The sequence below is a fragment of the Triturus cristatus genome, chromosome 11 (genome assembly GCF_964204655.1).
Source record: "Triturus cristatus chromosome 11, aTriCri1.1, whole genome shotgun sequence".
Lineage (NCBI taxonomy): Eukaryota > Metazoa > Chordata > Amphibia > Caudata > Salamandridae > Triturus > Triturus cristatus.
The window spans coordinates 663389177-663414481 of NC_140594.1; the positions used below are offsets into that span (position 1 = coordinate 663389177).

The 25305-nt window shown below is 51.8% G+C and overlaps 1 protein-coding gene across 2 annotated transcripts in view; it reads right to left on the reverse strand.

Annotated features, from left to right (window-relative positions):
- The window catches only part of RYK (receptor like tyrosine kinase), a 734028-nt gene that overhangs the window by 72479 nt on the left and 636244 nt on the right, over positions 1 to 25305 (reverse strand). For both annotated transcript variants that reach the window (XM_085634236.1, XM_085634235.1), the window contains exon 10: positions 8819 to 8888. In XM_085634236.1, the coding sequence (XP_085490362.1) occupies positions 8819 to 8888 (70 nt within the window). The remainder of the gene's footprint in view (positions 1 to 8818; positions 8889 to 25305) is intronic.

Here is a 25305-nt window from a genome sequence, read left to right on the forward strand (position 1 = left end):
CCCTGGAGAGACGCGTCCGCTGTCAGTATTATTTGTGGAACAGGCTCTTGGAACGGTCGGCCCTTGCAAAGGTTTTGTGGATTCCACCAATGCAGAGAGTTGTATGCCCGACCGCTCACCAACACTAGGTCTTTTAGTTGCCCGTGAGCCTGATTCCATTGACGTGCTAAGCACTCCTGAAGCGGGCGCATATGTAGTCTCGCGTGTGGGACTATGAAAATGCAGGAGGCCATCATGCCTATCAACTGCATGAACACTCGCGCAGGAAGGGAGTGTTGGGGTTTGAACTTGGAAATCAGCATTTGCATGCTGTTGATCCTCACTAAATTTGGCTGAGCTGTGGCTGCCAGAGTGTCTATGGTCGCACCTAGGTACTGTTGTACGTGTGCGGGTTGGAGATGTGATTTTGGGTAATTTAGTGAGAACCCCAGACTGTGAAGAAGGTGAATGGTGCGGGACGTGTGGCTGGCACATTGCTGGGCTGACTTTGCCTGAACAAGCCAGTCGTCCAGGTAAGGGTAGACGTGAATGTGTTGCCTCCGTAGATGTGCAGCCACAGTAGCTAGGCACTTTGTGAAAACTCTGGGTGCTGTTGTCACGCCGAAGGGAAGAACCTTGAATTGGTAGTGCTGCCCTTGAATAGTGAACCTGAGATATTTTCTGTGTGAGGGGTGAATGGGTATGTGGAAATACGCATCTTTGAGGTCTAGCGTGGCCAGGAAGTCTCCCTGTTTGAGCAGCGGGAGGACTTGTTGTAGGGTGAGCATGTGGAAATGCTCTGAGAGAATGTAGAGGTTGAGGGGTCTCAGGTCTAGTATAGGTCTGAGTGACCCGTCCTTTTTTGGTATTAAGTAGTACAGGGAGTACACCCCCGTACCTTGCTCGTGTGCGGGTACGACCTCTATTGCGCCTTTTTCCAGCATACTTCGCACTTCCTGCTGTAATAGCGCTAAGTGCTCTGAGGACATAGGACAGTTTTGGCGGTATTGTGGGTGGAGTGGAGGTTAATTCTAGGCAGTAACCGTGTTTGATAATATCTTTGACCCACCTGTCTGTGGTGATGGTGTTCCACGTGGACAGGAACCTTTGTAGCCTTCCCCCCGACAGGTGTTATGTGGTCGGGAGGAAGGGAGAGGGCGTCACTGTTTGTTCTTGGGGGAGGACCTGGTATTGCCGTATCCGCGTCCTCTGCCCTTTGTGCTGGAGCCACGATAACCACCCCGGGTGTTTTTATCATAGGTACTTTGTGTGTTGCCCTTGTTGTAGGTTTGCTGTGACCCCTGTCCTCTACCTGCTCCTCTATTTCCGGGGCGACGAAAGGAGCCACTCCGAAAGGTCTGCGTTTGGAGAGCCCCCCATGGACTTTGCAGTGTCTGTGTCCTTTTTTATTTTTTCTAGGGTGGTGTCAACCTCTGGTCCGAATAAGTAGTCGGGGTTGACCGGCTGATTGAGGATGTTATTTTGAACCTCAGGTTTGAATCCGGAGATTCGTAACCAGGCGTGTCGTCGTAGCATGACGCTGGTGTTTATTGCTCTGGCAGCTGTATCTGCGGCATCCAGTGCACACTTAATGGATGCGTTCGTGAGGAGTTGTCCCTCCCTGATGAGGATCTCTGCTCCCTCTTTGTATTGGTCAGGGAGATGTTGGAGTAGGGTTTCCAATGTGTCATAGTGTGCGCGATCGTAGCGAGCTAGGAGCGCCTGGGTATTGGCAATACGCCATATGTTAGCTGCCTGGGCTGCAACCCGTTTGCCGGAGGTCTCTAGCACCTTGGACTCTTTGTCCGGGGGAGGAGCATCCCCAGTTGTCTGCGAGTGCGCCCGTTTGCGAGCATTAGCGACTACGATGGAATCCAGAGGCAACTGGCCTCTAATGTACGTAGGGTCCCCAGGCGCCGACCTATATTTCTTGTCGATCCTGGGGTTTATTACTCTTGCCCTGGTGGGTTCTTTGAAAATGTCCTTTGCTGGTTTGAGGACACCTTTCAACATGGGTAGAGTTTTGATATTCCTTTCTGAGGATGCGAAAGTATCCATTAGAAAATCGTCCTCGATTGTGTCAGAGTGGAGTTGCACACCATGATTGGCCGCAGCACGTTCAATGAGGGCGTTGAATGCGGCAGTGTCCTCTGTGGGAGACGTTTTCGCGCCATATAGCTGCGTGTCCTGTGTATCCATAGGTGCACCCGGGTCTACAGGGTCATCCCAAGCCTGGTCAGGGTCCTGTTGGCCTTCAGGGTCCATCTCCCTAGGGTAGGGGACGTCGTCACCCATGTAGTCCTCCAAAACGTCGGTTTCGGAGGGTGTCAGAGAGAAGGGCTGTGGATCTAGGTAAGAGGTATGGAGACGTTCGTAAAGAACTGGTTCCGAATCCGCTGGCAGCTTTTTCTTTAGCGGAATCCGGTAGGAGTCCAAAGCTCGCTCGGAAGATATTCTCCGCTTGTGGAGCATAATTCTGCCGGTGTCGGCATCGATGATGTGGGATGGTGATGGCTCCGTGGGAGAGCGTTCGGCAGGTGTGATCCTAGTTTGGGTGACACGTGTTCTGATTTCAAACATTTTGGGCTCCGTGGAATGGCGGCAGGCCAAAAGTGATGTCGGGTGTTGCTGGAGAAGCTTTTTGAGCTTTTTTCGGCTCGGAGCCCGACGTGTCCTGGAGGGCTGCCTTTTCTTTGATGCGTTGCAAGGACGCTGCAACTTGACGCACCTGGAACGCCGACGGTTCTTTGGCGCCGAGCGGTTCTGTAGAGGCAGGCGTGGACTTCTTCGGGGCCACGGGGTCATCGAGTCGAGGAGAGGTAGTAGCTGTCGACGGCGTCGATGATTGGGCCTTAGGTGCTGCTTTCGAAGTGGTGTGCGACGCAGCGGCCATTTTGACCTTCGTGGCCGGAGCCGATTGTTTCGGTGCCGGGTGCCGAGGCGGTTTGGCGGTTCCGATGGCCTTTTTCCGTGTGTCGGCGCCGACGTCGGCTGCTGCGAGTTGGGCACCGAAGTCCCGTTTGGTGCGGTCGGTGCCGACGGGTTTGGCTGGCGTCGAAGGTGTAGTGGGCTTCGATCCGACCAGTGTCAATTTCAGTTTCGGTTTCTGCGGAACCGATACGACTATTGGTTTCGGTTTCGAGGAAGGAAAACCAGTCGTTTTGGGCACTAATGGCTTTCGCTGAATGTCCGAGGCCGGGCCAGAGGGCGGGGCCGAAGAACTGCGGGATAGGTCTTGGGTAAGGCCCGAAGGCGATCCCTCGACCGGAGCCATAGACTGACGCACTGGGATATCCTCCGTCTGTACGGGTAGGCCTTGCTCGTCACCGGAGCCACTTTCTTCGGCCCCTAAGGCCTCATCGTAGTCTCCTACCTCGGTGTCGGCTTCTTCCCTGTGAAAGAGTTGGTCTTTGATGTCTTCCGATCCGGAATCGCGTTCGGAAGCGGGGCTGGAGGGTAGGTTCTCCATGCCTTCCACATCTTCGTCCTCGGCGCTGAAGATGTTGGTCGGGGCCGGTGCAGCTTGCTGCGCTTCGAGTCTCGCTGCTCGTCGATTCCGGAGAGTCTTTTTGGATCGGAATCGGGCACAGGCCATACATGTGGATTCGTCATGATCCGGTGAAAGGCATTTGTTGCACACCGGGTGGACGTCGACATGGGGATATTTCGCATTGCAAACAGGACACCGCTTGAATTCCATCGTCGATGTTGGGGTCGATGGTCGGATATGATGCGAAAAAGTTGTTCTTGAAGTCAGTAAACTAACAAGTAACTGTCGATACCGATCGGGAACAGTACCGACGCGAACTAAAGGCCTTTTGGCCTGAAAAAAAGTTTTCCCTAACTTGAGTCAAGATAAGCACATCCGAACCCAATGGCGGAAAAAAACAATCTGAGGATGGAGAGGATGCCCATGCGCACTGTGGTCCAGGGGAGGAGTCACCTATCTCAGGATACTTCGAAGACTCTTCCAGGACAACAACGTGCAAACATCCGGACCCAACACTAGGCGGCGATCTATGCACAGATATGAATTCAGCAGCCCACATGCCTCGAACATTATAAGACCAGAGTATGCCGAACGAACAAGCCAGTGGCAGCCAAACAGAGGACCAGGCGAGTTCAACACTAAAGACGCTTAGCTCAAAGCCAAACATTAAAAACAAAACGACTTTGCAAACACAATTTATTTTGCCAACACATGCTGTACCTGCCCGTGGAGCTTCTCCACCCGGTACCCGAAGAGGATCGGCTCATAACAGCCACTTAGGAGCCGTACACGCCACTCCATGGTGCGAAAACTTTAGACAACAAGAGTGCGGCGAGAGAGCACGAAGCACATGTGAGAGTCATTTGGCGCTAGGCTATGACTGCAGCACGAAAAGAAGACATCTTGGAAGGGAGTCAGATTAAGGAAATAAGTAGAGCGATGCCACATATTTATATTTATCTGTACAGAAATTTCTTAACAAAGATTTGTACATAATGACAATCATGTAGAGAGACTTGTGAAATATTACATTTATCTAGCCCGGCTGTGATACGCAGATTTTCAATCAGTCGACTATCATGAACAGACACTACTAAAAGCTTGAATGAATACAATTCACGAAAAAGTACCATTCTTTCAATGTTCTTTGTGCTAGCAAAGTGGATAAAACATATTACTAAAGGTTGTCTGCCTTTCGTTTAATATATCGTCTGTACATGAGGCTTAAAGAATCAGTCCACTTTCTCTGCAGTGAGGAACAAAGGCGCGTGCGAGTAAGAGGCTGCACGGCTTTCTTTGATGAACACGGCGCACAGGGAGGAGAGCGAACAAATCGGGTGCTATTAACCATAAATAAAAATAAATAAAAAGCATATGCATGTGCATAAATTACAAGTGTAGCGTCCGAAGTGCTTGATTACATTGAAGTGCTTACTAAGTGGGACAGTGTCATGCAGCATGTAATGGGCTGGCTCATGCCTGTTTGGTAAGCGCTCGTAATGAAAACACCCGCGGCCCCCAAAGTGAAAGTCCATTGTGCATGTACAGCGTTTCCCTTCTTTTCAAGCTCGTACCTGTGCTCAGCTGTTTTGAAGCACACTCGTGCTTGTGGCACCATCCGCCTTGCGGGAGCGAGCAACAGCTAATTAGCATGCACGCCGCTGCTCGCTCCTGCAAGGTGGATGCCGCCACAAGCACGAGTATGTGCTTCAAAAAGAGCGCGCTGCGTAGGCGAGACCTAAAAAGCATCCATTCACAGGAAATAAAGTTGAAAACACCAACTGCAGCCCTCTCCACACAGATGTACCACTGCCAATCAAGCCTCCTGACTTGAGGCAAGTCCAGGGTCACCATCCAGAGAGTCCAGTGCATTAAACTCCATCCAGCACCCCCAAATCTTGCAAAACTTACAGGACTATCCCTACTGCGGTAGGTAACCTTTTTTGCAGCCATTTATAAATCAATGCCCCGTCTCCACTTGTACTTCCGGTGCCCCCCTCCAGAGCTTGGCAACATCCAGGTTAGCCACCACCAGACCGAGAACACTAAAGGAGTTTAAAACATGGGACATCTACATCATTACGAATTCCCAGCAGCATTTATTTTGGGTCAAGCAGGAGAGTAACTTCCAATATAGCGATGAGTTCCCGAATAAATGCTACCCAGTAAGCCTGTATGAGAGGACACTCTCAAAGTGTTTATAGGACGCAGACATATTGGCCCTGTACATATTGTGCAAACTGCCCCAATCGTAATATACTCTGCGCATTATGTTAAATTGCATTACGCGAAGACAAGATTTTATGGCCACCTTTCTAGGAAGCATAGGCGCCACCTCGTAGTCACTGTCCTCAAGCTCCACCACGTCCCATAGCCATCTTCCGGAGGGTGATTCTAGATTGTCTGGCATAGTATTATTTAATGTCTTGTAAGTTAGCAAGATTGCTCCCCTGCCCATTGCCTCCAGCAGTATCTCCCCTTCTAGTGGGGCGTATGCCAGGATCTCCATCCCCCCCAACCCCTCAGCCCATCAAGAGTTTCGAAACTGAGCGTATCTCAAGAATCGAGTCGGGAGTAGACTATATTCCAGTTGAAAAGAGGTAAAGGGCATTAGCTCTCCATCTTCTAGTATATCTCCAATGAAAGATATAGCAATGCTATCCCAGGATCCAAATCCCTAGAGTTGCGCCAACTCGCCCAGCCATGTACTCCCCCCCCCCCCCCCCAAACGGGTGGCAACCTGGTGACACTGCGCACCCAACCAATCATTTTCATTGCCTTATGCCAGGCAGCCAAAGACACCTGAGGTGCCAGTGGCACCCAGACAACCCCCCGCCAACCATAGAGGTAGTGTAAATGCGATCTGGGTTCCAACTTAGCCAGTTCCAACCTAAAAGTAGAGTGATCATGGGGTGCGAAGATCCAGTCATGGATATTAATTGAGTTGCCCAATAATATGCCTCTGTCAGGGAGAGAGCCTCAATCTTCTAAGCCACACTGTAAGGTGGCCCCCATCCCAGATCAGAGTCCTCACTTCCCAATTTATTCTAGTGAACAAGACTGGCACAAACTTATAATAGGTGTTCTGGAGCCGAGAGCGCAACGGGGGGGGGGGGGGGGGGGAGGAGTGTAATCATTTTAAAAGAGTGCCGCCCGTCCAAGCAAAGACAAAGGAAGTCCCCCCCCAGCACACAAGATCAGCTTGAAAATTTAGCACCATTCTCTCCAGATTGCGGAAAAAAAACAAGCTCCTTCCGCAATTTCACAGAAAACCCCAGGTATTTCAAACCATCCTCAACCTCTGTGGAAGTGGCAACCCCGTGTGGAGTACAGCACTGATTTATCCTAATTAATCGTATACCAGAGTGCACCCCATAGTCCCTAAAAATCTGGACGAACGCCGGGATTGTGGTTTCTGGGTCAGTGATATATAAAAGTATATCAGCAGCGTAGAACAATATTTTTTCTTCGCTCGTCAGCGTCCGATGTGTGGAATCCCCTGACATTTGGGAGTGAACCCACAGTACAAGCAAGTGACTCCAAAGAGAGGGCGAATAGGAGTAGGGACAGGGGATATCCTTGTCGGGTCCCACTGCAAATCAGGAACTTAGAGGCCAGCACCCCATTCACTCTAACTGCTACTACTGGGTCGCAATACAGCACCCCAACCTACTTTTTAAAGTTCGGGCTGAACCCAAACCTCTGAAGTGTTTGCTCCATATAGGGCCTATGCACTGCATCAAACGCCTTTTTGGTATCTTGAGGGCAAAAGACATGGGAGCCTGGTGACTCTGCACTGTTTCCAACCAATTGTGCGTGTACTTTATTCCTCTTTGCACTAGATGTCTTGATGCTATGGAGACAGGCAGGACCTACATAAGAATTTTCAGTGCTATAGTTAACATATATTTCGGTATTCTGGAGTGCTGCTCAAACACTTATAAAGGCCCATGTTCCGTTACCCCTAGGTTGTGCCCTGGCCTAAATCAATAGACTTATGGAAGCACCAACCATGCTAGTGGAAGGGCTGGGGTAGAGGTGGCAAAGAGCGATGAGACAGGCTAACAATAGAGTAGAGTCTTAGTGTGTGAAAACGAGATAGCTGTGAGTCAGTGAGGGGTCACCGAAACAAAAGATCAGGCATGGACTTGTCACAAGCGGGAGTATCATGGGAAGGGACAGAGAACCATAGCACGAACAAGAGGGCGAAGTACTGCTCAATAAAGCCATGATAAACCCACAGTAAAGCAAGCAAGAGGGAAAGCCCAGCAAAAGAGAAGTGAGATAAGGTGCATGGGAGTATACAGAGTGTGCCACAATAGGAATCGGTGGCAAGAAAGCAATGAAAGTGTACAGCTAGAAAACTGTTGCATTTAGGAGGGCAGGATCTTCAAACAAGGGTCTGGAGCCTCTCAGGTAGACGTATGTTCCTTATTTCAGGTCAGGCCCTTAGGATACGTCAACAGCAGGTAGATTCTGTAAGGATGTCATCCTCCCCCCTATTGTCTATCTCTGGGCTTCACTGGCAGACTACACACCAACATCCTATTGCACCATTAACTCAGCATTCCAGACACCAGGAAGAGTTGCAAAGTGTATAATCTGCATTGGTATAAAGTGGTAAAGCTGTTAGCCTGGCAGTGGTTGGGGGTCTCTTGAGAATAAATCCTCATCTTAACCTCAATGTGCTTAGTGTTCTCTGGACTGATACCACAAAGACACTTTATTGAATAGCTTCAATCACATGTATGTTCATTTTTAACGTAAATATTGAGATGAACCAACTCATTTAGTCCACGGCTCTGACCAAGCTCCTTTCACAAATCTGAAATGTCTGAGTCGTACCGATTCCTCTTAACTGGCTCCATCCATTCTGTGCAAGGAACGTCTCTTGGTAAAGTTCACACCTTTTCCCTCCATTGCAGTTAAGCAGATATGACACTAATGTGGATATTTATAGACTGCACCGTAACTGTATAATTCAAATGTCAAAGTCGCGGGTAATCAAGAGTTCATTAATGACGGAACAAAATAGCCAACTAGAATTAAAAGTGAGAAAGCACAGAGAATAACCACTTCTGTGGCAATATTATGGGACACTATGACTGAAGTTGCCACACATCTTCATAATTGCTGATAAGCATGTTGTCTTGAAGATTTACATTTTATTATGAAAACTAATATAAATATTTTTTTTTTTTTTAAATGGTTTCCATATACACGACTTCTACCTCAACCCCTGAAAAACATAGAAAGAAACCTGAAAAAGGCATCTACCATGACTTTCCATGAACCTGTGAGGCTTCCCACATCCTATCAGTTTAACTGAGAACAAGCATTTGGGGTTACCTATGATGAAGACCTCGCAGTTTGCAGCTTTCTGTCAGCATCATGGTCACTTGCGCCTCAGAGGCTTGATCTGAAGAAAAAAAAGACAGAATGCTGTAAGGGACAAATAGGGAAAAGGTACTTACGTTAGTACGAAATGCTTTCAAGAAAACTATGTGCACTAAAATGCTTTCTTTACCCCTAACAATTTTTTTCAGTCACTGTGTAAATTTGCTTTAACAAGAATGTTTTAGGCAAGCGGCCGGAGGGCATGGCTCTGTCTGCATAAACACTTCAGTGTGGCTTTAAAAAAAATGTTTGTTCAAATTCCTTCATTATACATTTCCACTCGATTGTTCAGCGTGTTGTTTCAGACTAGCCCAAATTGTCTGGGCAGGTTCCAGTGAGTTACATCACGCCATGTTATTTGAAATACAAATACGTGCTCCCCAGGTACAAATAGCGTCCAAGACTGCGGCCACTACTGGAGACCTGCTGAAAGCTCCATTATCCATAAACACACGATGCAATCCTTTCACAATATCGCAATGCACATTAAGGAGCTACGGACAAAGAACGTCAGTCAGCAATCAGTGCAATCACTGCTAAACCAGAGGCACCGTCATACTCCTTTTTTCAAACGTAAATCTGTGTTTTGTTCTAATCACGCCTTGAATAACGTCCGTGTCACAAAACAGATAAAAGCTTCAATGTCAAACTGGAGTTGTAGAAGGTCGTATGAAGGATAGCCAACCACCGTAGCCAAGCTCATGTGATCCTCCAACAACCATCACGAACATACAACTTTTATCTATGCCGAAAATCGGGGGTCATTCTGTTTGCCTCTGGTAAGTCGATGCCCATTTCCACGCTCAACAATCTCTGCAAACACACGCACAGATATTTTATATACATTATGCTGCTGTAATCTGATTAAACACGTTGATGGATTAAGAGTCCTGGCTGTCTTGTGTGTCAATACGTGGACTGCATATGAACAGCGGAAGACGTGTAAGGTATAATTAGGGGCTAGCCACCCCGCTGAGGACTTGCCATCTTAAGTGGCTTGAAAATCGGCGGTATATATTAACCTTAAAAATAATATATATGTATATATATATATATATATATATATATACTTTCACTGGAAAAAACACAGGTTTCAGGGACATTATAGTTAGGCTGATATTTTACTTGTACAAAACCAGAGAAATTCAGCCGTTATAGTTAACTGAGCTAACTATAACTCGCGACCCCGCAATGCACTGCTGATGGTGTCACATGTTACATGGTGAGTGACATCACTGATGTAATCTCAAATGACATCACCGATGACATCATCCAGTGACAGTGTTTCTATAAAGTTTATGCCAAGGTGTATATAAGAATGAGTGGGTGTATGAGTGTCTGAATAGATGATTTAGTGGTGCGTGACTGACTGTATAAGTGAGTGATTAAATGTGTCTTAGTGAATACATGGGTGAATGACTAATCTGTGTGAATGACTAATCATGACTAATCTGTGTGAATGTCTATCAGTATGTCAGTTGGTGTGTAAGTGGCTGCATGGGTTGCTGAGTAGCTACAGGGGTGTCTATATGGGTTAATGATTGGTTGTCTGAGTACATGTATGGGTGTGTGACTCCTTGCATGGATGTGTGAGTGGGTGATTCACTGGGTGTATGAGTTCATGAGTGCATGGGTGAGTGAGTGTGGGTATGGCTGTGTTGGTGAGTGAATGGATGTCTCAGTGGTATATGTTTGAGTAACTACATATGTGTAAGGTAGTATATGTGAGTGTTGGAGTATATAAGTGACTATATGTGAAAGTGAGTGATGGTGAGAGTGGTTGTATGGATGAGTGCGTTTGTGTCCGTGATTGTAGAAGAGATTAAGTATGTGTTAGTATCTGTTAGTATCTGTATGAATAAGTGAGGTGGTGTGTGTATAACTGTATAGGTGAGTAAATGGCAGTGTTATTGATTCTTTAGGTGACTGACAAGGTGTGTGAGTAACTATGGGTGAGTGGCGGTGTGAGTGTGTCTGTATGGGTGTACGAGTACATACATCAATGGCTGTATTGATGAGTGACTGCATGCATGAGTGACTGTATGGGTTACAGAGTAGATGTATGTGTAGACCTATGAATCAGTAAGTGGGTATGCACTAACTGGTATTTGTGGGTGAATGGTAGCCTGTATTTTAGAGTGCATGTGTGAAAGGTTATATTAGGGTGTTAGGAGCTGTATCAGATATGAATTGGATGATGTTATCAGATGTCATCAGTGATGTCATCAGATATGTCACTGACCATGACATGAGTGATGTTATATGTGACGTCATCAGCAGGGCATTGCAGGGGGGGCGTGGCTAAGCACGCGATGAAAGCGGACGTGCCCGGGTAGAGCTCCCGATCGAGCCCTCCTGCCCCGGGCCGTTTCTCCGCTGCAATACTCCTAAACGTTGCGGATTTGGTCGGCGGGCCATCCACGGAGCCTTCTCCGCCACCTGGCCGAGTTTGCGGCGAATCGGCGGTGGAACACCGCGCCGGCCCCGCGGACGAGGCCGCGACCGCACTGCAGGACGCGCGGCCGCGGCTCGCGGCTACGCAAGACCGGGGCGCTGCCCTGTCCCTTAGGCCCGAGGCTGCAATCTGGGGAGGAGCTGCCGCGACGCCGAGCGGCGGCCTACGACTGCGGCGAGGGCGGCCTGGCGACGGGGAGGCCACGCTTGGACCCACCTGGGGGACCCCCCTGTGACACCACGGAAAAGACGGTGACGGACAACGGCACCCCCCTGAGACCGCGTGACCGCACCACTGGCGACGGGTGGGCCTGCGCCTGAACCCCAACGACGACTGCCTGCACAGCACAGGTAGCTGCAGCGTCCTACGAGGACTGGAGGTGCCATAGGGGAGCAGCAGCGGCAGCCCCCCGGATCTGGGGAAACACGCACGGACCTGCCTCCCCGCGCCACACTCTGCCGGGACAGGAGACGCACTGAGGCGGTTCTCCTCTTGGTGACCCTGGCGCTTCAGCAACACGACGCGCCAACACACGCTGCCACCGCCCGCGGAGCCCTGGAACCGCTGTGGAAGCGCCGACCTGGGCCTCCTTGGCACGCACACACAACGCGACCCCTGCGCCACGCGCTAAGGTACGAGCCGACGCGGGAAGAAGGACTCAAGGGGGCCCTGCGGACTGGAAGAGAGACACTGAGAGCTGACCCGGCTGAGACTGAGCCCCCCACTGGCTGAGCCCCTGAACGCGCAGCGAAGGCGACACGGCCTGGCTGGCCGAGGCGGTGAGACAAGGCGAGGTGGGCCGCTCCCATTCCGTTGGAGCAGGGCATCAACGGAGCAACACCCCCCCTACCCCACGACGACGGGGGGGACGTCTTCCGCACGCCGCTGGCTCCATGCCTAGAGGAGCGCGAACCCGCTCCGGACCGGGGTCGACGGCGGAGAGGAGGCGCCACGAGCCACCGAGGCCCGCGATGGATACGGACCATGTGACGGCGAAACTAGACAGTGTCCTGGCAGCTATGGAGAGGATGGAGGAATCGCTGCAGCAGACGCGCACCTCCCTGGAGACCCGCATAGACAGTGTGGCAATTGACCTGACGCACCTCAGAGCCGACCATAAAAAGCTGCAAACGCGAACCACCGCGCTGGAAGACGCCATGGCGGAGGTCGAGCCGGCGACGAAACGGGCCGAAGCCGGAGTGAGCGAACTTCTACACCGGGTGGAACTACTAGAGGGACGGGCTGAGGATGCGGAAGGCCGGGCACGAAGGATCAACATCCGCCTGGTGGGCGTCCCGGAACGATGGGAAGGGGCGAATCCTGTCCGCAAGGTCGAGGACTGGCTACGAGACCTATTACCGGACAACACGCTCTCCCCGCACTTCGTGGTGGAAAGGGCCCATCGCGTCCCCGCGAAACCACCACCTCCGGGCTCTAACCCTCGGCCGTTTCTCCTCCGAGTCCTCAACTACAGGGACCGCGATGCCATCCTGCGAGGGGCCAGAAACCTAGGGGACATTACCATTGACAACGCGACGGTGATGTTTTTCCCGGACTACACGGCGCGAGTACAGCGGCAAAGACACTCTTTCCTGCCCATCAAACGACGGCTGCGTGAAGCGGCCCTCCAGTACTCGCTGCTCTTCCCAGCCAAACTGCGAGTGGTGGCGCACAACAAAACCCATTTCTTCACGAGTCCCGAAGACGCGGAGGCCTGGCTTGATGGCGGAATGCCAGCCGCGCCACGACGGATGACGGGGGCAGGAGCGATGGAAAGATCGAGGGGACCAAGACGACGACGCCACCGCGGGTCGCCCACGCCGCCGCCAACCGGCGGGACACCGAGCCACTCCCCGCCAGCGGACCTTGTTCATCAGGAGCAGCGGGACGCCCTGCGCAGGGTGGCAGAGATCAGCAACTCTCCGGCGTCGTCGGCTCGGCCGGACGCCAGCCCGACGGCCCACTCAACGGACGACGAGGCAATCTACGGCATCCCGGACATACAGGACTCTGGAGGACCCCCGGAGGTCACACCGCAAACGGCGGACCTCTTTGGCTGAGGTGCTCCGGAAATGGGCTGCCACCTGACGTACATTGCCAACCTCCCGAACCCCTGCGGGACGACCCCTCACGGAACTGAATCTGCTGGAAGGGCCCAGGCACCTATGCTGACAACGCCGCGGGGGGGCCCGCCCGTGGGGCCGGACACTGTAAGTACAATCTCTACTTATGGCCGCAAGGCCTACACACACCTGATTTACAACCACGCAGAGACGCCTTTTAGTGCCGCGTGCTCGGCTTGCTGCGGCTACTGGGGGGTCGCGGGGGGGACCGTGCCCGCGTCCTCCCCCTTCCCCCCCCCCCCTCTCCGGGGGCATTCCAGCCCCCCGCTGACCTGATGGCCGGGCACGCAACTGCTACGGCCTTGAACTATGGCCATCGGACGCCCGCCGGCCGGCAGCAGCATGTACACAACGCCTGGGAGACATGCGAGGCGCTTCCGAACCTGCATTGTTTCCGTTCTTGTTCAGAAGATACTTTACCCACCCCCCGAGACTGTCTAGTTCGTAAGCTCGCTTGAGTGTTTGGACGGCGACCTGTTGTGCAGCCGACCTTTTGGTATTCTACAAGTTCTTATCTCTCTTTATTTAGTTGCCATGTTTCGCCTTTCTATGCACCCTTTCTTCCCTCTCCCCACACCCTGTTGGAGATCACGACACTGCATGCACATCACTAGCTTTAGCTGCGCGGCGGGTGCGGGCTGCTGGCCCCGGGGGGCCCTTAAGATGGGGGGATGCGCTCTTGGGGGCGGAGGGAGACCCCCACACACAGGACAGTAATGGCTAGTACCCAAATATGCACCTGGAATGTCAGGGGGATGCACACACCGGCTAGGCGCTACCATATTTATTCGTACCTAAAGCGGCACAGGATTAACGTAGCGCTGCTCCAGGAGACGCATCTGAACGGCGCTGAGGTGAGGGCACTACACCGTAGATGGCGGGGACAACTATACGCTACGGAATACTCCTCATTCGCGCGCGGAACACTGATATGGATCCGCCCGGGGACCCCGTGGGAGGCCACAGACACTGCGATAGACAGCGAGGGCAGATACACGGCCGCGCGAGGCAGGCTAGATGGCCATCCTATCACGCTGATATCCCTCTACTCCCCAAACATCGAACAAGCAGGCTTCCTGGTGCGGCTATCAACGACTATGGCGCCCTGGCATGACACTTCGTGGATTATAGGGGGCGATTATAATTGCACCTTAGACACCACGCTGGATCGCTCCTTCCCGCCCCCCGTGAACACCCCTACCAGGGGAGCCACGAGGGCGTTGCTGGAGTGGGCTGCGCAATGGGGCTTACACGATGTCTGGCGACAGCGCAATCCGGGGACGCGGTCGTACTCCTATTATTCTGGCGCTCACGACTTATACGTCCGCCTAGACCGCTTCATGGTATCCACAGACCTCCTACCTCATGTGACGGACGCGCAATACATGGGCCGCACACACTCAGACCACAACCCACACTTCATGTCCGTAGCCTGGGCCCACCCACACCCCCCTGTCCCCACATGGCGCCTGCAGCCAGCGCTGCTACTAGATGCGGCTTTTCGCGCTGCCCTACTCGAGCGTACCGCGCAGTACTTCGAGGACAACACTGGCACAGCAACTGACTCGAGGGTGGAGTGGGATGCCTTCAAAGCCGTGATACGGGGCCACTGTCTGCGCACCCAGGGGCAGATCAGACACCAACTAGAGGGAGATCTCACTAAGCTGGAAACAAGTTTACTTGCGCGGGAGGGGGAGGCGGCGGAGGGAGACGAGGGCCCGCTGCAGGACGCCCGCTCGGAGCATGCACGCCTCCTGGAGCGACTTCGCCATGTCAACTATGCGGCACACTCGGCGAGGACTCACCGCCTTGGTGACAGACCAGGCAAGCTTCTGGCGTGGCTGATTTCGCGGGATGCCCGCTCCCAGCCGGTGACGGCTATACTGGGCGAGGGTGGGGAACTGGAGTACACGCAAGCTGGTATCCATGATACTTTTACTGCCCACTATACCGCATTGTACCGCTCCCGACTCGCGGTTCCCTACGCTGCTATTACAGACTATCTCTCCCCCCTGCCGATGCCGCAACTGACTATCGCTCAGCAAGACGAACTCGGCGCTCCACTGGAGGCGGACGAGCTTAGAGAGGCCATCTTTCAGCTCTCCAACGGGAAAACTCCGGGCCCGGACGGGCTACCGGCTGAATTCTACAAGGCTGGCTCGGATATCTTAATCCCGGAGCTCCTGCGCATGTACGCGGCGGCGGCGGAGGGAGCTGCCCTGCCCCCAACATTGAACGAAGCCACGCTGGTCTCTATACTTAAGCCAGACAGGGACGGCACGCGGGTGGGCTCTTACCGTCCATTGGCTCTACTAAACACAGACTATAAGATCCTTGCTTCTGCACTGGCTAGGAGGCTGGCCCCTCACGTACCCACTCTTGTACACCGGGACCAAAATGGGTTCGTCCCCACACGCCATACCTCCCACAACATCCGCAGGCTCTTCCGGGTACAGGAATACGCCACGCGGCAGTGGCCCAGGGCGGGATGCCTGATACTGGACTTGGAGAAAGCCTTCGACTCCGTCGAGTGGCCATACCTAAGGGCAGTCACGGAGAAATACCAACTGGGGGGCGGCTATAACGCCATGATCGCCCTGCTTTACAGTGAGCCGACCGTCCGGGTCCGCACGGGCCGCATCCTCTCGACCGCCATCCGAGTTCGCAGAGGCACCCGCCAGGGCTGCCCGTTGTCGCCGTTGCTATTTGCACTGGCAATGGAACCCCTGGCTGCGACACTCCGAGCACACGGGCTGGAATGGGGAATTCCATTGCCGGACGGCCTACACACGGTGTCCCTATATGCAGATGACCTGCTGCTATATGTCAGAGACATGACCGCCATCCCTGCTTCCCTCGCTGACGTTTTCCGCACCTTCGAAGCACTGTCGGGCCTGAGGGTTAACTGGGCCAAGTCGGGAGCCTACCCCTTTGGCTCGGAGACACCTGAGTGTGACGTCCACCTGGGAGGAGACAGGCTGCGGTGGTACCCCACCACCTTCCGCTACCTGGGGATACGGGTCTACAGGACCCCGGCGGACGTCCTGGATGGGAACCTCCTCAGAGCAATCACGTCCGTGCGCACGCAGGTTGGCTACTGGAACACCCTGCCCCTCAGCGTGCCTAGCAGGGTAGCACTGACCAAAATGATAGTGCTGCCTCGCCTCTTGTACTACTTTGCAAACCTGCCCTTGTATGTGCCCGTCAGAATATTCCGCGACCTGGAGGTATTGCTGCGCACCCTAATCTGGAACAAGGGGAGGCCGCGGGTAGCACTGACCAAACTGTACATGCCTGCTGACTCTGGGGGGCTAGCGGTCCCCAATATGGAGCTATATTATCTAGCAGCGCAGATGCAATGGGTGGCGGGGTGGCTGAGCGGCAAGCAACTAGAGGACACTGCTTCGCACGCGGCTGCTTGGACGCGGACGCAAGTCCACGTGCTGTTCCATCCGCTGACTCGTGCGCCCTGCCCCACCCAGGTTTATCTGGCGGTAGCGCGCAGGTGTTTCCAGAGGTGCCTTCGCCTCACGCGCGCGACCACACCGTACGCTCCGGAGTTACCATTACTGGGCATGCCTAGCCCGACGGGACCCCTCACGGAGGCCCATTTGGCAGGGTGGGAACAGGCAGGTGTAGATACGCTAGGTGACCTGTATGAGGACGGCGGCTTGCTGACGTTTGCCGCCCTGACGGACGGCACGGCGCTCCCAGCAGGACAGTTTCTCCTGCATGCCTCCCTCATGCAGACGCTCTCGGCCTCTTGGGGCGACATGACGACGGAGCTACCGACGCATACCTTCATCCAATATCTGCATATTATGGGCAATGGCGCACATGTCATACACTGGCTGGTGCAGGCACTCCTCGCACACTCACGACTGACCACCTCGACATTAAGGGAACGCTGGGCGACGGACAGGGGCAGAGACTGGACAGATAAAGAATGGGCGATGATACTGGCCAGCCCGGTTAACGTTCCACGCAACCCCCGCTTCAAGCTCATACAATATTACATATTGCAGCGAGCGTATCTCACTCCGGAGAAGATCAATAAATATTTCCTGCGGACGGATGCCGCCTGCCCACGGTGCTCGTCACCAGGAGCGGACCTCTTGCATATGCTCTGGCACTGTGCTGACGTGCAGACGTATTGGAGCGACGTGCTGTCACTGATCGAGCGCGGCGCGGATGGATGGCTGCCACGTACGTGGGAAGCGTGTGTCTTGGGCCTGTACAAGCGCACAAAAGCGAATAGAGTACAGGCGCGCTTTTGGGACATGGAACTTGTTACAGCCAAACGCTTGCTCACCAAGCACTGGAAGGCGACGGCCCCTCCGCACATCAGGCACTGGAGGGCGTCCTTCGTCAACTGGGCGCAGGCGGAAAGTGCAGTGCTCCTCCGTGAGGAAACTGCGGGACTCAGGCAGTACCCCATCGCTCACCTTTGGGATGGCCTCCTCGCCACCTTTCAGACGGCCTGCCGAACCCGTGGGATAACCTAAACACCAGGCGGACACTGATACACTACTAGATCGCTGGCGACATGTCTGAGACCCTGGTGCGGTTAGCTCCTGGCCCCCTCGACCTGCATATTCCCCTGACACATCTCCCATGCCACGCGACAGGCTACTACTGTCGGATACTTCTTGCGCTGTGCTCTGGCGCACGCGCGGGACTTACCGCCGCTGCTACCCGAGAAGGCGCGCACACTGAAGAACCCCCCCCTCCTCTTCTCCCCCCCCCCCCCCCTCACGACCGGCCACTCGACGCGCTCCCCGAGCGGCCGGCTACGCCCTGCTGGACAGCCCCTATCTCCTCATACATTGCTGCACGCGGATCTCCACTTCCCCCCCCACCCCCCCCCCTCACCCTTCTTCTGGCCCCTACCCGAGTTCTCGACCCTGACCTTGATCCCTAAAGTTTACGTTGCACACCCGGGGCACAATTCGGCGACTGACTACACTCCCTAGCAGAGAATGTGTTCCATCATAGCAACGGTCGCCACGCGCACCCTTGCGAACTACGCTGCAACCTCCTTGATGCGCTCCACCCCACGCTGCACGCGGGCCACTGGGACTCCGATGCCCACAAAGCAGGGCACTTGACGGGCAACCAAGCACCCAGCACACATCCTTATGTGAGCCCAGGAGCTAGCTGACAACGCTACGCAACGGGCGGATGCGAAGCGCCCCTCTCACACGCGGACAATGCGCTTTAGCTGAGAAACAACGCGACACATATCAGAAAAGCACCACCGATTCGCTTACACGCAATGTACACACCTGAAACCTCTATCTAGGTACAACTGAGATCCGCCGCCGGACCTCCGGGTTGTCGGCTAAACGGCTGTGTTTAAACATTTGACAGTATGTACTCGAACATTGCTGACCTGATGCTCTGTCGCAGAATTGTACATTGCCAATTGATGCAACTATGGTTAATAAAAGTTATCAAAAAAAAAAAAAAATCAGCAGGGCATTGCAGGGGCGCAAGTTATAGTTAGCTCAGCTAACTAGAACGGCTGAATTTCTCTGGGTTTTGTACAAGCAAAATGTCAGCCTAACTAGAACGTCCCTGAAACCTGTGGTTTTTTCAATGAAATAGCTAAGTTTTTATAATGCTGATTACTAACTATAACGTCCCTGAAAACTTGTTTTTCAGTTAATTTCTAAGGTGTTTTTTAATGCTAATTTCCAACTATGCCTACATAGGTAGGACATAGACAGAAAGAGGAAGAAAGCTGCAGAAAGAAGCAAGAGGGGTGCAGAAAGAGGCAAGAGGGGTGCAGAAAGAGGCAACCGAGGTGCAGAAAGAAGCAAGTGAGGTGCAGAAAGAAGCAAGTGAGGTGCAGAAAGAAGCAAGAGAAGTGCAGAAAGAAGCAAGAGAAGTGAGCAAAGAGGCAAGAGAAGTGCTGAAAGAAGCAACAGAGGTGTAGAAAGAAGCAAGAGAAGTGGTGAGAGACAAGAGTGTTGCAGAAAGAAAGAGGTGCAGAAACAGACACGTGAGGTGCAGAAACAGACACGTGAGGTGCAGAAACAGGCACGTGAGGTGCAGAAACAGGCACGTGAGGTGCAGAAACAGGCACGTGAGGTGCAGAAACAGGCACGTGAGGTGCAGAAACCGTTAAGAGGAGTGCAGAAAGAGGCAAGAGAAGTGCGTAAAGAAGCAACAGAGAAACAGAAGGATGCAAGAGGGGTGCGGCAAGAGGGGTGCAGAAAGAGGCAAGAGGGGTGCAGAAAGAGGCAACCGAGGTGCAGAAAGAGGCAACCGAGGTGCAGAAAGAGGCAACCGAGGTGCAGAAAGAGGCAACCGAGGTGCAGAAACAGGCAAGAGCCGTGAGGAAAGAGGCAAGAGGAGTGCTGAAAGAAGCAAGAGAAGTGCTGAAAGAAGCAAGAGAAGTGCTGAAAGAAGCAAGAGAAGTGCTGAAAGAATTAAGAGAAGTGCTGAAAGAAGCAAGAGAGGTGTAAAAAGAAGCAAGAGAAGTGTAAAAAGAAGCAAGAGAAGTGCTGAAAGAAGCAACAGAGGTGTAGAACGAAGCAAGAGAAGTGATGAGAGACAAGAGTGTTGCAGAAAGAAAGAGGTGCAGAAACCGGCACGTGAGGTGCAGAAACCGTTGAGGGGTGCAGAAAGAGGCAAGAGAAGTGCGTAAAGAAGCAACAGAGTAACAAAAGGATGCAAGAGAACTGCAGAAACAGGCAAGAGAGGGGCCGAAACAGGCAAGAGAGGAGCAGGAAGAGGGGTGCAGAAAGAGGGAAGAGGGGTGCAGAAAGAGGGAAGAGGGGTGCAGAAAGAGGGACGATGGGTGCAGAAAGAAGCAAGAGAGGCGCAGAAAGAAGCAAGAGAGGCGCAGAAAGAAGCAAGAGGTTTGCGCACCATTTGTACCAATTTAACACCCACATTTAGAAATAAGTAACATGTGACAAGTCCAGCTTTGCAAAGGGCCTTCCACCACGATATAAAGGTGTCACTGCATTTTTGGTAACATTTGAACCATTTCAGGTAGAAACAAGTTTTTTTTGTTCAAATCTGCATATTATGCGGCAGATGATGGATTATGTGGTAAATGCAGAAAATGTAGAATTATGTGAAAATCGGAGCGGCCGAACAGTAGCATAATTCCAGTGGCCCTCCTCATACCTGACTCAGTCCACAAGAGCTCTTCTGTGGTTGCGCCTTTTTTTGTGTCTTTTTCAATTTATAGTGTAGCTTCTATGGAAACGAGGAAGACTTAACCTGAGGTTCCCACTCCATACCACAATCATTCTCCATAACACACAATCCCACTCCACATAATTCCTATACACTAAATACCACATACTTTCTAGCCACAATTTCGCTGCACAACATACAACATAATTTCACTACACAAAACGTACAACCACTCCAAAAAACATTAGTAAACTTACATTTACAACGCCAATAGCTTTAACTCTCGCAAATGCAAGACGTATTACATTGCAAATGTTTGTTGAACTAATAGTCGTGTTTGCAGAGTTGTGGAGAAAGGGGGCTGGGCCTACAAGCAGTGCTCCGGACTTCCGCTGCGTAAGACTTACAGGAGGTACCAGGAGGGCTTCTTGGCCCCCAGAGTCCCTCAGGAGTAAAGTGGACTTCATCACCCAACCAATAGTGTGCTAGAAGGCACATTTGCAGCGTGGTGGAGAAAGGGGGGCGCGGCCTTCTAAGACTTCTTCGCAATCCCACGGTCTGTGATTTACTGGAGGTAAGAGGAGGTGTAGTTGGCCCCAAGGATGCCCCTGGGGGGCAACTACCCCTCCTATTACCTCCAGTAAGTCACACAGCAGAATTGTTAAGTACTCATAGCAGGCCACGAGCCCTTTGCCCTCCTCTCTGCAAACGCGCTACCTGGTGCGCTCTTGGATGGGGATTGAAATCCCCTTGCCTTTTGAGAGTCCCTGGGGGCCAGCTAGCCCTCCTGTTACCTCCAGTAAGCCCCACACAGCTGGATTGCTGAGAGGTGGACACAGGCCACGCCCCCTTTCTCCACAATTCTGCATACACGCCTCCTAGCACGCTGTTTGTTGGAGGATGAAGAACCCTTGCCTCTTGAGGGTCCCTGGGGGTCAACTAACCCTCCTGCTACCTCCAGTAAGACCAACACAGCTGGACTGCTAAGAGGGGCTCAGAGGCCACGCCCCCTTTCTACACCACTCTGCAAACATGTCTCCTGGTGCACTTCTGCTAGGGGGATGAAGTCCACTTAAGTCCTGAAGTCCTCAGGACACAGGGGGACCTCATCGCCCCACTAGCAGTGCGCCAATAGGCGCGTTTGCAGAGTGGTGTAAAAAGGGGCGTGGCCTACTACCACCTCTCAACAATCCCACTGTGTGGGGCTTACTGGAGGTACCTGGTGGGCTAGTTGGCCCCTAAGGACCCACACCAGTTAAGGGGACTTCATCCCCCCCCCACACCCCCAACGGGCCAGAAGGTGCGTTTGCTCGTGCAAGGAGGGTGCGGGGCATCCAGCGAGTTGCCGGTTTCTTTTATTTTTTTCGTATTTCAAGAAGGGGGGCTGTGTGGACCCACTTCCCTTGACCCTTTTGGGCCCCGAGACCCCATCCCCTGGGGCCATTAAAAAAAAAGGAGAAAAAAAAAATAAAAATGAAGGGAGGGGGCTGTGCAGCCCCCCCTTCCCAGGCCGATTTCGGCCCCGAGGACCCCATCCCCCAGGGCCAGGCCATTTTTTTTTTTTAATTAAGAAAAAGAAGGGGGACCGATGGCCCCCCTATCCCTGGCCATTTTCGGCCCTGGGGACCCCATCCCTGGGGACCCCATCCCTGGGGACCCCATCCCTGGGGCATGGCCTCTGTGTTGGGGACGGCAGGGGAGCCCCATGGCCAAGAAGGGCTCCTGGAGGTGGGCCGCGCAGAGCCCCACCCATCTTCTGTGCAGTCCCGGGGAGGTGGGGGTCCCCGAGGCTTGGGAGGGCCCGCAAGCCCCCCCCCCCACAATAATTATTAAAGCTGGGGAGGTGGCAGTCCCTGGGGCAGCGCGGGGGGGGGGCAGGAGCCCCCTCCACAATTGTTTTTTAATAAAGCCCTGGGGAGGTGGCAGTGCCCAGGGGGGGGGCACGTGGCCCCCTGCATATTAGCATAGCGCTGGGGAGGTGGCGGTCCCCGGGGCTGGGGGGGCCTCCGCATCATAATCCAGCATTGACTGCGACTGATATACTTGTAAAGTGCGCGATTGCCGAGGCGTCTTGGCACAGAGGTGAGAAGATACCGATGCGCAGGCTCGCCAGCCAAATAGCTTAGGGGAAAAGCCAGGTCTTTACCAGTTTCCTAAAAAGAGACCTATTCGGTTGTAGTCTAGGTTGGGAGGGAATTCCAGAGTTTGGCTGCTCGTGGGAGAAGCTATTGCCGCCCCCCCACCATCTGGCTTTTTTTTTTATCTTAAGAACCAGTAGCAGTCCTGCGTTGGCTGATCTAAGACTGCGTCGCGGTGTAAACCAGGAAAATAAGTATTGAATGTCTGCAGCTCCCCCTCCATATAGAGCCCTATGTACTAGACAAAGGCATTGCCCCCGGGACCTTGCCCACCCGGGCGATTCAAGAAAATGAAACATTTTCAGCGGGATTCATGGATCCTTCGTGGAACATTAAAAATAAAAATGCTTTTTTTGGCCTGCTTTTTTAGGCCTGCTCAGGGGGTCCAGGCCTAGGATATTCTACCCTGCCCCCTTTTCTTCATTTTTAGCCTATTTTTCTTGTGACTCGGTTCAACCGAGTCACAGGAAGGCTACCAACACTTCCTGGGTGGAACTGTTGGCAGCCAATCATATTGCAAGGCTCGAGATTGGGAGGGTTCGCAGATCATTCGCGTTGACATAGTTATCTGTAAATATTTTATTTTCTCAAAACTACTGAACGGATTTACACCATTTAACAAAAAGGTCGCTTTCTAAACCAAGAGCTATCCTTTTGCTATATTTGGTGTAATTCCGTTCAGCAGTTCGGTCTGTAGATTTGTCTAAAGTTTACTATGGAAATAAACACGGAGAAAACACGTTTTGGGATACCCCTTTATTCTCGGCCCCCGCTTGACTAATCACCCCGAAACTTTTAAGACAGGAGCTGACTTGAGCGTCCCATTGGTTTAGAAAATTTCATGAAGATTCGTCAAACGGCGCCAACGATATTTGCAACTAGGTCCTAACTAGAACTACCTACTGGCTACTGATATATATATATATATAGTTTAGTATCACAAAAAGCAGCTGTGTAAAAATCTAGACTTCACAGAGTACTGTACAATAATGCACATAGTTACCTCTGAAATACGGATTTCAGCATCATAACAACAACCCCCAAAACCCTCTGCAGAGCTTTAACATTGTAGGGGCAACTAGGTTTATGCAGCATGGATGACAATATCATGCAGGTTGATTAAAATATGCAGCAAAAATGCTAATTGTTCTATGCAATCTGTGAGGCAGTAAAGTGTTTTACCGGTCATGTCGATGTAACTGTATTGGTGTAATAAACTCAAAATCAACTTTTGCACTGTAGGAACTGTTCATTTATTGGTACAGTTCCTCCAAATAAAATGTCTCATTGGGCTGCATTTAGTTTCAAGGGAGGGGGAGGCGTGTGTGTGCATGTTTTCACTGAAAAAGACAAAGGTTAAACTAACATAGTTAGGTGAATAGGTCGGTGGACAATATTAATGTTAAGCCAAGCTAACTATAACTTGCGCCCGCACCATGCACTGCTTATGACATCACTTGAGAAATGTTCTATAACATCACTGATGATACCACTGATAACATCTCAAATTATATCATTGATTACATCATCCAAAATTCATTTGTACACATTGCTGTATAAACATGGATAGCAATAGAGCTATGAAAGTGCAAAATAGCTCAAAAGAACATGAAGCGTCATTACTGCTAACATACATGCAACCCTCATAGGTAAACCAAGCTTGTGTTATGTGCAACATTGACCCTATATTTTGCACTTCAAGGGTAGCCGAGTTCATGTTGACTATGAGCTACAAATGAAAGGGTAACCTATCCGCACACAGTGTTCAATCTGTATACATCTGTTCTGGTAAAACAACGTTTCTTAACATACTGAAGCCCTCAAACCCCCAACTGTCACTGAACGCACATTGAGAAATAAAGTAAATATAAGTAGAAAAGTGGGTACGGTTAACACAGCTTACTCTATGGAGAGAGTTTACTCTGTACCACACTGCTTGTAGACAGTGAAACTCTCATAAGAAATACAAAACGTGTCCAAAGAGAGAGACTATTCACTTAACATACCCAAGGTCTGACGATGCTAAAGATCACATTACTTTCAGCCTTCATAGTGTGGTGAAAACTTTACAGATATCCCATATTCTGAAGCAAAACAATGATGTGTACACAGGTTAGTACCTGGTGCGCACAGTCTATGTTAAGTAGAAATTGTCATGATAAGAAGCTTCTAATAACTCAAGACTGCTTACAATACTTAATACGTAGTACGTAGAATTATTGCCTGCTGGAAACTTTTTATGCAGTACCAAAACACTTGTGTGGAAGATAATGAACACAAGCCGTCAATTGTTACCTGTGCACAGTTATTTTTCAATACACATCTTTATAACTTGTTCAGTACCTCAAAACACCTATGGTGCTTTAGGAGCACATGCATTTTGTAAACAATTACATCGAATAGCAGGACACTCATTGCATGATGTAATCAGTGATGTCATTTGAGGGGTCATCAGTGAGGTAATAAAGGTCAGGAATGAGGTTATATGTGAAGTCATAAGCAGTGGATGGCGGGGTCCTATGCAGCTCTGCTAACTAGAACTGGTGAACTACTGTGTGTTTGTTTTTTTTG